Source organism: Gymnogyps californianus, chromosome 1 (assembly GCF_018139145.2).
Source record: "Gymnogyps californianus isolate 813 chromosome 1, ASM1813914v2, whole genome shotgun sequence".
In the NCBI taxonomy this organism is placed as follows: domain Eukaryota; kingdom Metazoa; phylum Chordata; class Aves; order Accipitriformes; family Cathartidae; genus Gymnogyps; species Gymnogyps californianus.
In genome coordinates, this window is record NC_059471.1 from 72,028,482 (window position 1) to 72,040,446 (window position 11,965).

The 11,965-nt window shown below is 41.5% G+C and overlaps 1 protein-coding gene across 1 annotated transcript in view; it reads left to right on the forward strand.

Moving 5' to 3' along the window:
- AFF3 (ALF transcription elongation factor 3) overlaps nucleotides 1–7,163 on the forward strand; it is a 328,610-nt gene extending 321,447 nt beyond the window's left edge. Inside the window, 4 exon segments of the mRNA XM_050912014.1 lie at nucleotides 1,326–1,419; nucleotides 5,284–5,333; nucleotides 5,464–5,678; nucleotides 7,042–7,163. Coding sequence (XP_050767971.1) covers nucleotides 1,326–1,419; nucleotides 5,284–5,333; nucleotides 5,464–5,678; nucleotides 7,042–7,163 — 481 coding nt within the window.
- Nucleotides 7,164–11,965: the final 4,802 nt, after the last annotated feature.

The following is an 11,965-nucleotide window of genomic DNA, read 5'->3' on the forward strand; positions in this document are numbered from 1 at the left end:
GGCTGCGAGGCCACCGCATCCCCGGGCTGCTCCCAGCGCCCGCCGGGCAAGCTGCCAGGCAGCCGGCGCACCCGGCTCCGCTTCTCCTAAGGAGAGACTGTCCTCCAGCGGCCAAAGGCAGAAATTCACCTCCTGCTTTCAGGACAGGAGGCAAACGGGCTGAGGAACCCTGGCTGGGATTTTTTTCCAAGAGCCATTTGCTAATTCGAGGGGTTTGCTGAGGTTTGGGCAGCTCCTGGGCGCGGGGAGATGGGGAGCGCTCTGCTCTTCCAAACTCAAGCCACCTTCTGGCGCTTCGGCTTGGCTCCGAGACTAAATACCGCTTTTAAAAATAAGGCCTCTGCTGCCAAAGGAAAAACACACCAGATTTTTGCTTCAAAAGCTGTGTTACCGAGGGGCAATCCCACACTTGCCGATCAAAAAGCTTGCTGGGAAAAGGTGGTGGTGAGTCTTGATTCGGAAAATAGACCAGTGCACCTAAAGCCAATAGCGAAGAAAAGAGTTTATGTGTCCTGAATGCTAATTATCAGTTATTGTGATGTATAATTGTAGTTAATAGCTATTACTCTCATTTAATTACATAGCATTAAAGGTGTATGGCATTCTGCAGACTAACGAGGAACACGAGGGCAGACAGTTCTAGTACAGTAGATTGAGTTTTTCAGCCCACTGCTGGTTCCTTCTGGGGAACAAATCGGGCAGGTGGGCTAGGAATAGCCTCCGGGCTCCAACACAATCTCCGTTCTGGTTTCCCACAAAGGAGCTTGGCCAGTGAAATCTGGGCAGGTCCGAGGTTTCCCTGTTTCCCAGCTACCTCCAGCTGCTGGAAGAGACCACTGGGTGTACACAAAATACACCCATTATAACTCTAGTTCATTATACAGGCTCCAGGCTGTTGTAATAACAGCTCAGGATAAGATACCCCAAAAGGCTGCCTTTGCATTTACAAAAAGAAATACCAAAAAAATGCATATGTTGGGTTCCAGGCCTCTAATGACCTTTTCACAAGAGAGGCCATTGGTCAAGTGTGCAGACTTCGAGTCAGAGTCAAGGCCTGGGAACCCAACCCTGCAAACCCTTCTGTGGTATGGTTTGTTTAGTATCTCCTTGGTAGCATTTGTCAGCGTGACCTGTCCTGGCTGTAATACCTAGTCTTGCTCATGAATCCATCGCAAAGTGTGAAGTACTGTAAACAAATGGTGATAAAAACCGTAAGCAAGGTGCTGTCAGCCTTTCACTCTGTGTTAGTTTGAGAATTTAAGCTAATTAATTGGGATTTCTGTTCAGGGGGCACGCTTTACCTTCTGCTCTCCCTTTTGTTCTAGTTACCGCTGCCTGGCCCTTCTGTACTGGAGGATGTTCCGACTCAAGAGAGACCATGCAGTCAAGTATTCGAAAGCACTTATTGAGTATTTCAAGGTGCATTCTTTATGACATGTTTTTAAATCAGTGTGTCATTATAGGAAATACAGCATCTCACTAAAACAGTAGCTGTGCTGGGCTTAGTTCTTCCTCTGTGAAGTCAGTAGAGTTTTACCATAGACTCCCATGGCAACACTTGATCTCTAGTCAGTTCTAGAGTTGAGTCAGTTCTGTCTTCATGAGAGCCCCTCTTTGCGAAATACACACCGTGTCCCTTCATGAAGGATGAGAAATTTATTGTACTAACAAACAGGTATTTTCAGATTATTCTTGGTCGATTGTCTAGTGCTATGCAGCTCTGTTGCGAATAGGTTTTGCAGATTTTGCTCTAAGAATCCCCTCCAGGATCACACTTCCCACTAGACTACCTGTGAGTTGAAGACTTTGATCTAGATCAGTCCTCAGCTGCAGGGCTTCCACTTAGGAGCATCAATAGGTAGGACAGCACAGTGGGACATGTTCTTACCCAAGGGACTGGCAAACATCCCACGCTGACTTCAGTGGGAGTAGTACGAAAGCGTCGGAGGGCAACCAAACCGCCTGCCATGTACTTGACACAGCACTGCTGGCTTCCCCTGCCTGCTTTGCTTTGCCTGCTACTGCTTCTGTTTTCCACTCTCTGCCAGGTCCAAACCCTGGTTATTTTGAATAAGACAGGAAGTCATTCAACGTATTTTAATATATTTTATTTGACAGGCAACCTTTCTCTGGAAAGTATCTCAGGAACAAAACCTTTCAGGTGGAGCTCACCTAGCAGTCAGTCCATCCAGCATTTCATCTCCAAACACAAAACTAGCCTTTATCTTTCTAATTAAAAAAATAGTATGTACATACAAGTACATATGTACAAGCTTTACAAAGTACAAGCTTTAAGACAAACTCTTTTGGGGGATCTGAACAGCCATTTGTCTTTGAACACAGGGCTCTTCTGTTGGGTTTTTTTTGCAAAGGGAGGTGCCTTGAAATGAAAAACATCCATCCTTTGACATTTTGTTAATAAAAAAAATTCAAATACAAGCACGAATGCTCATGACCAGATTCTGAACACATGAAGACAGTGAAGGAAATTGACAGATCCGTTATTGTCAAACTGAAATTGAAGTCACTGTAATTGCTTCTAAAAATTTAGCAATATATAATTCAACACGTTATGTTTCTCTAACAATGACTTGATTTCAGGGGAAAGAAATATGTGCCTATTACAGTACTTTATTTTTCTTTACCAGTTCAGAGAATACCTGCATTAAGAACAGGATGGTCAGGCTCTCAACCATGTAAAATGTCTCCTACTAGCAGACAGAAACTGTTTCACAGCAAACATAAAATGGACTTACACTCTGCTATAGCCAAGATGAGCTTGGTTTTTTTGCAGAGCTCCTGCTGATATAATGATAGCGTAGTTTCACATTAGAAAGTATTCTCACCTTTGAAAGTAAAAATGGAAAAAAAATCCATTTGCTATAATTTTCAGTGGAAAACAAGCCAATTCTCCACTCATTTCATATTTGGTATCTAAAAGCTTTCAAAACCAAGTGACGTGAAATGCTGACTGCATTAAGAACTTCCACATATATTATCAATCAAAGAAAGATTTTAAACCTTGTCACACACATCTGCAGGGAAAATTAGATACACTTTTCTTTTAGAAAAGAAAAAATGATTATTTAAATCTCCTTTTAAGTATTTTATTTCCATTATAAAAAAAATTAATGCAGCAGAGACTTAAAAAGAAGCCACAGATATTCAGGGGCCAGACACATTTGAGAGCATAAAGAAACCAGGAGAATGGGTAGCAGTAAGCAAAGTGGGATAAGAGATGGTCCCTTACAACATTACACTCTTTAGAATCCTTACCCCCACCTTTCTGGTGCAGAACTGAGAGGAAGCTGGAGCAATATACCTAAAACATGAGAAAAAAGGTGTGGGAAGTTGTACGGTAAGGCAGAGGCTGGTTACATTTACAGTGGAAGTATCCTTGACTCCACTTCGATTTCCATATTTTCCTGCCTCCAACTCTGTAAGTAAATAACATGTACTCAGTTTCCATTACACTAGAAAGATGAAGGCCAGTAGTTCTAAGACAGATCAGAAAAGAAAAGAAAAAAAAAAGAAATAATTCTGTAAGAGCAGCAAATGCCGAGGATTCCTAGGTTGGTTCTATTTAGGATGGTAAATGAGAACTTTTCTTTTTTTTTCCTTTCACACCTTAGCCCTTCCGTATGTATACGGAAACAGAGTTGATAATACCAGGCGACATGCAGTTTTGCTGGCATTGGACCAACAAAATCCAAAAGCTAGCACTTAAGAAAATTCAATCTTTAAACCCTAAAACAGAATCTGTTTTTCTAATGGTGAGGCCTGCTAAACATTAGAACAGGACACAGGAGAACAAGGAGGATAAATAGTGTCTTAGGGTTTCTATATAACTAGCTATCCTTCTTAAAAAGAATAAAATAAAATAAATTTTAAAAGTAATTTAGCTTCTGGTAAAAGTTCCATGATTGGTGGAAAAGGGAAATTGCAGAATGAGTGTCCTGGGGGATTACTCCTGGCCTTGAAATCCATGAAGCTCTGAAGCCCCTTTATCATTTTTCCTTCCTAAGGCATGGGAGACCAAGAGTTTTTGTACTGCTGTTAACGCTTGTAACTCCTGCAGCTTGCAACACCTGCAGCCTTGCATTTAAACATATCCATAAACAGATCTCGAGCTGCAGGACTTCACTTGGTCTCCCGTGGTTGTCAGGAAGGGAGGGTTGTTCTCCAGCACACAATTATCTGCATGTATGGTTTCAGGTGAGAGTGCGAGGAGGTCACTTTCCTCTGAAGAATCAGAGACTGGCCATTGCTGAATATGAGGCTGCGGATGGGATGGACTAGAAAAGTTTTGTTTCTTAGACTCTGTTTTTTACATCCTTCTTTCTCACAGGCCCAGGATTAAATCAGTCACTGCATTTGGGAGAGGGGAGGAGTTTTTCCACAGGTCAAATGGGCAGGAATCTGCCAGTAAATTCCCACCAGCTCTTGCAGATTAACTACTAGAATCATTTCAGCTATTCAGTTTCCATTATTGTGGACACCTGAATTTCTCCTGCTCTGTAAACGTAGTGCTTGTACAAGGTAGTCTCTCCTCAAGCAATTAAATTCTTTAGCCTAAGCACAGTATACCAGTGAGAGTCTTAATGACTGCAGGTATACCAGAGATCACACTAAATGATCTAATGTCCCCTTCTGGGGGCTTCTGGGGAACCCTTCAGCTAGAAGAATCACCAGTCTACAAGGGCAGACTCTCTGACCCTGTGGCTGCTGCCATATTCAGACCAAGGGGAACAGCTCCAAGAGGAGCAATCGTGAGAGAGATTCTTGAGCCTGGTGGTTAAAACACCCTCCTGAGCTGAGGGAGCCTCAGATTCACATCCCTGTGGTCAGCCAGGCTGAGCAGACCTGCACAGTCTCGCAGGTCCTAGGGGAATGACATTTGTCTTTGGGGGCAGGAGAGTGGGAGAAGATACTTCTGGTTTTCTCTATCACAAGAAATTCCAGCCTAAACCTCACAAAGAGTCCTGGCAGCACTTTCTTCTGAACTCCCAGGATTTCTGTGAAAAGTTTCAGTTTCAGCTAACATGTTTTCCTAATCAGCCCCCATCCCAGGGTGTTTAATAGACTGTGATTTGAGCCTGTGCTGTACCACTGCTTCATCACAACACCAAACTAGGCTGAGTGGGTTTATTGCATCATGAGACTTGAATACTTCTATCTGCACAATTTTTTCTTTATATTTCTTTACTTTTATGCTGCTTAATGTTCTTCATTTCATAGTCTTATATAAATTATATGCATTGTGAATTATTTTTTCCTTTACAGAATTCATCAAAAGCTGCCCAGAACCCTTCTCCTTGGGGTGCCAGTGGAAAGTAAGTCACACAGAAACTTACATCAGATTGACAGTCAGAAATTATATTTTCTTACCTGCAGTGTGTTCTGATACTCTCATGTTTTTAATGCCAACACCTTTAAAGTAACTCTATTAACATCTTTTTCCAGGAGCACAGGAACTCCATCACCCATGTCCCCTAGCCCTTCTCCAGTCAGCTCTGTAGGATCCCAGGGGAGCACAGGGGCCCCTTCCCCATCTCCTATCATCAGCATCCCGCAGCGCATTCATCAGATGGCCGCCAACCACGTCAGCATCACCAACAGCATCCTGCACAGCTATGACTACTGGGAGATGGCTGACAACCTGGCCAAGGAAAACAGAGGTGAGTGAGTCAAGGCAATGGACTGTTCTAGAAGACCGTCACATGATTTTGATCAGGAAAATAACTATTTTGATAGGAATCCTGTCTGCAAAGTAGGACTGCAGAGGTGATTTTTTTCTTCAGTTTGCTCCTAGTCTGTTCCAAAACGGCCCAAAAAGGCAATTTTGATAGCTGTCTTGCTCAGAAGAGTCTAATTTTTTTCTTTATTTGGCTGGTCAGGACTGGTGACAGACAGGTCACGGACATAGCTGTGGGTAGCATTCACTGCCATCTACGTCATCCTGGAGAGAAAGGTTTGTGGGAGGCAAGGCAGCTTCCTGCCCCCCAAAGTCGTGAAGCTGGATGGGATGCATTTAGCCAGACCATGTCAAAAAGCAGGAACGCACTTCCTTTCTGCAGAAGGAATGAACAGCCCCTAGCCCTCCCCCCATCTGAGCAGACACAGATGGGAATGAGGTGCCTTGCTCCCTCTTCAAAGCAAACTTCTCTCAGCTGAACTCATTCCCATGAGCAAGTGCCTCGGCATTTGACTTGATGATAAAGTATTCCTTGGTTTTCAGGCTAATTTATGTATTTAAGGCATGGACATGGGCAGGATTCAAATCAAAATGAGGACACCTAAGTGTAGGTGTGTATATATGAGTTGGGGGGGGCAATCTCCCATTACAGTTGATGGAGCTTTGTTCAATACAAGCAGCAGAGCTCAGAGTGCTGTTCAGTTCACCCTGAAGGGGACACAGGGATAAAACTCAGTTGCCTAACCATAGCTGCCAAATGCCACTTGAGGTATCCTTTCCTATACTGCCACTCCAGAAGTCTCCTGTACGTCCTGTGTTAGATCTGCCAGTCCAGGCTGTATGTCTCAACTGCCTGAGGGCATCTCAGATGGGCACTACATGCCTCTAAGCAGGCAACTGAATGTAGTCCTTAGTGGCTAGTTAGCCAAATTACTCTTTAGGCTGGGATGACCATGTTTTACAGGCCTCTATTTGTCTGTTACAGTAGCTCAGATATCTAGCATATGTATAGAGAGGCACTTGTGTGTAGACTTTTTGATTTAGTTGTCCTTAATCTCAAAATAAATCTCGCCCAGCATATGTTTGCTTTATCAAGACTCAATGGAAATTAATGAAAAGCAAAGCCGAAGAACTCACTGTTTTGTTCTTTAAAAAGAAAATTGTTGTGCATCAGCCTGTAACATCATGAACCACAGGGCTTTAAAATTAATCTCGCCAGCACTAAACTTTCATTCCCATGAAATGTTCAGCTTGACTCAATTTGCAAGAGAATAAAATCTATTAAAGGGTGACAAGTAGCAAATACAGCTTCACTCTTCTGATGCTGAATCTTTTTTTCCCTGTAGATTTTTTTAACGACTTGGATGCATTGATGGGACCTATCACCTTGCACAGCAGTATGGAGCATTTAGTTCAGTACACTCAACAAGGACTTCACTGGGTGCGGAATAGCGCTCACTTGCCATAATGACTGTGTGCCATTCACATGGACAGTATACCTTTCATGGATAATTCAGTTATTCTGGACACTGTGCTACAGAAATAGTCAACCACAGCATTGATCCAAACAAAGGTGAATATTTCTTCAATATTGAGCAAAATTTTTCTGAGTGTAGACATGTATGTGTGCATATGTACAATATACAATGATGTCTCTTCAGAATGAATTGTTCTGTACCACTCTCCAAACATTTTCATACACTAGAAATACTAGAAAGAACTGATCTTAATGCACAAAGCATACCCTTTCTATTCTTGTGCTGAAAAACTCAGAAACCAAAATCTCATGGGTTGATTGAACCAAGTGCAATAAGCACAGATCCCTATTCAGGAAAGCTCTCAATAGATTCTTAACTTTAAGCTTGTGCTGAAATCCCATTGACTTCGGCAGAGCTTAAGCACATACACAAGGGCTTTCCTGAACTGGAATGAATGAGGGCAAATCATAGACGTGGAGAACTTTTACTACGAGCATGGACACATCACAGAATTTTCAATATTAACATGCCATCTCCCTGTTATTTCCCCACTGGGGCACACAGAGGAGTTGTGTAGTCCGCATTAAGTTGGAGAAAGACGGCATTCCTTCATGTGCAATAAGTTTCAACAAATTGCATGCATTTCTTTATCTCCTGTCTTTTTAAATAACTTTACCTCTTGTTCAGCTCCTCACCAACAGTATAACCTACAGTATCAAGAAAAAGCCTGAAAACAGATATGCTGATAGCAACAACTTAAAAGAGATGGTGGAAAATTGCATTCTGTTACTGACAGTAAATAGATAAATGAAAAAATATGGCAAACTGCAATCCACTTAGTAACGAAAAAGTGTTAATTTCAGCTGCGTACACACAGAGAGACAGAGAGATATCTATAACAGTTGTTGGCTTTGCATGGGAAGGCTTCATCCCACAGATTTTGACTTTCATATCTTTTTCATCTAGCAGAAGCTTGCAGCATTTTCTTCTAGGCTGTATGGGAGCATTACATGCAATTTCCTTTATCTGGGAAGCTGAGTTTGCAGCTCATCAGGCTAAGAACTGTTTCCTATCATAATCCTCTCGCTCTTCATGCATAATCCTCAACTAGGCTTTAACGTTTCTTGATTTATGGGATGTTTTCAGTTCCTGTTGACAGGCTGTGTTTTTCATGCCAGGAGAATTAATCCCACAATAATTGGAGTTTAATTTGGGTCAGCTGAGGTCAAGGCCAGTTCATATCAACTGTGCTTGCATTCAGTGCATTTTTGTTCATTTTCAGTGGTTTTCACACATTTAGTTTTCTTTTTCTGTATTGGAAATATAATTTTTTTTGCAATCAGATTTGCAGCCTTTACTCAAGTCAGCAGCTCCAGTGATTTTCAATGGACTGTTCTTGTCCAAGTCACTGGTTGGACCCTTTGTTGTCTTCTAATCTAATTTACTTACATATTAAGGAAATGTGAGTACAAAAGACTCTTTCAATAGAAGATACAAGTAAAAGTAGCCACTGATATCAATGGTTGATTGATTGGTCCTTGCTGCCTTTTTTTTCCTCCCCCATTTTTGACGAGCTTCATTTTGGAAAAAAGATACCAAACAATGCGGCACGTTTTCTCAGTAAAACATCTTTGGTAACACAGGCTGTATGTACCCTGTGGTAAAGAGCGGGCTTGAGAGCACACTGAGCCCCACGTACCTGCATTTTTTTGTTGAGGCTGCTTACCATAACTTCAGCTGTTGCTCAGACTCAGAGCATTCACCCCGTTCTTTGAAGCAGCTCAGCAGGGTAGCTACTGAGGAACTGCTCAGCCCCAAGCCATCCTGGGCCGATATTTATGTGCCTGTTGGTGCTCAGATACTTCCTCCCCAAGAGAAGTCCTGAGCTCAGGCTGTGGTCACTTCTTAGCATAGACTTGAGTGTTACAGTGTGGCTGGCTTTAAGAGTGAACACGGACCTGGCTTTAAACGACAAAATACACATCCTCCGAGTCCTCCCGTCACTCTTAACTCTGGCTGTTACCCACCCCAGAAGGAACACAATTTGTTTGGTCACAAGTATCATGGAGAACTTGATTGGTGCCTTTCTGTTTATCGCTTGCCTGATCTCCGGCTGTGGAAGTCTGTCGTGATTTACTAGACTAGTAGCAACGGATTCTGTCAGCTGCTCCAATACCATATGAAGGTACTGTGGGATCTCTCCTCAGATCAGGAAAGTGAAATTCCAGTTAGATTAGCTTCTGTTTTCTTTGACGGTGCCTATCTTCAGATAAGTTTGGGGGTTTGGGAGCCCTTACTGCTATTTAATGTTGAGAAATTTTACAAGTGACATATATTACTTGCCTTAAATGGAGTTTAGTTTTATTGCACATGTGGCATTTGAGTTTCAAATACGGAACTTTGAAGCATGTTTATTTTACTAAGATCGGGATATTTTTCTTAATCACGATGAACTCTTTGTATGGATGTAATATGTCAAGAGACTTCAAAGAAATGCAAGAATTAATGCTGTCCTGTTGTAACATTTCCAAATACTAAGGATCTCTTGTAGATGATTGTCCGTTCTTGTACATTGTTCTTATATGGAATTATTCCAGCTAAAATACCCATTGCTTCCATGGAAAAACACACTGGTTTTTAGTTTTTGTGCTGGCATCACCTGTGTTGTCTGATGAGCACACTGAGCCTTAACTTCTGGTGGTGTAACAGGATGAAACAGCAGCCATTTAAACCAACTAGACATATAAATGGATTACAGGTTTCTGCTTTCTCTCCATAGGGTTTCTTGCAGCTATACTATTTTGGTGAGGTTATTTAGAATAGTCTTTTGTGCAGGCTATTTGCTGTATATGGTTGCTGCTGTTTAGATGACTGAATGTGGCATGGTGACAACAAATACTTCATTTCATCTTCTTAGGGCCTGGTCTAGAAAAGTGCACGTGGCTTTTAGGTCTGGTCCAGTTAAGCATATGCTCCACCTTAAGAATAGTCTTAGGCACTTCACCATGAGTTGAAGGTGCTCTGTGTGTTCTGGATGGTACCAGAGGAGACTGTCCTTCTTTGGGGTTCCATGAAAGACACTAACTTGTTTTACTCCGTTGTAAAAGTCCAGGAACATGAAGGCTTCTTTATGCCATAGCAATGTTCAGGTTCATTTTGGGAAAGTAAGAAGTCATTCTGTACAAATCCAGAAGGATTATGCCTGGAGAGAGAGGTTTGCTTACAAACAGAGGCTTCTGAATCAGTCAGGGTTGGTAAAGCAATGGGAATGGATTCAAAGGAACTATGTATTGCAGGTGGATGCAACAAATACAGAGCAGCCTATAGGATCCTCACAGACAGCAAGATCATACAGACCCCTTGCCCTTAATCCTTTATAGTATTCCATGGTGGCATAAGTGACAGGTAAGAACAAAACATACGCAGAGGTTCAAGTGTGGCCAAAAGCCAAGCATAGTCCTCCCTGTCGCATGGCAGGATACCGCAACCGCTTGTTTGCCTATTTCTTTTATCCAAATATCACAGGGCTCCAAAAGAAGAGATTATTGTGAACAGAGGACCTTAGGTAAAGGAGGTTAAGAAGATCAAGCCCTAAGTGTAGATACAAACACATATGTATATATTGTAAATCTAAATAGTAATAAAAGTCACTCAGCATGAAGGATATTACTAGTGCCTACCATTGATCATCAAGTACTCATCACTGAGCAGCCATATCACCTCAGAAGTGCAGTAGCTGTTATCAAAATAATTTGTGTAGCTAATTAATTTATAAGAAATGCACCTTTGGGACTGTGCCATAGTATCTCTTCTGTAATACAAATGTTCAACCATTTTTCATGGCTACTGATTCAAATCTACATCACTGAAATGTCAGGATATCTTTTTTTCCCTAGATGAGGACATATACTTAGACCTGGCTAATCTGTGCTTAGTTCATCTACCCGAGAGACTTTAGTAGTCACCAGCCTTAACGCATGTACAGTATATACACTGACTTAGTTGTAGGTTTTAATCCAAATGAAATTGGAATTTGCAAAATTACTTGGATTACTGGCATCTGCCTCAGATATCCTGCAGATGTGACATTAAATGATTCATGACTTTTAGCAGGAAAGGTTGAATTTTATGTAAATAACAGTGGATGAATTCCTTGATCTTTTTACAAGAAGATTTTTTTTTTAAATGAAAAGATTGTCAAAGCAATAGGTTTTTTAACTCTCCTAAATTTTCTGGAGGGTCATGGGTTCATGGTCAAAGCTATATTAAGAACATCTCCTTCTGCGATATGCTCTGCCTTTACATAATCCTCTTAATGCTTAATTTCCCTCCCCCATTCAGGGAGAATCCTCAAACTAAAGAATAAAATCTCCTGGCATAATAGAAATACAAACAATGCCTGAAGAATATGGACTTGTTAAGATAACAATAGAAGTTTGGCTGGCGCAGACCTAACATGCCTCTCATTTTGGTATCTTTTTGTTAGCATTTACATCACATATTTGAACTCATTGTGTTTGAAACTAGAGAATTAGTCTGATTTTCATGTCTTAAAAAGGCCTGGTAGGTCTGATCACTATCATAATTATAATTGTTACATTAGCTTATGTGCTGTGCACTGAGGGCTGGGAAGGCATGTAACCATAGATAAATTTGTCAGAATGCATTCAGAAAAGCACTTGGATGATCTTATGTGTAGTCTGTCTCGAAATCTGGAGAACAATGTCTCTCACCCAATATTGTTGGCATGAAAATTTGGCTACTTTAATGTCTCCCATAAAGCTGCCATTTG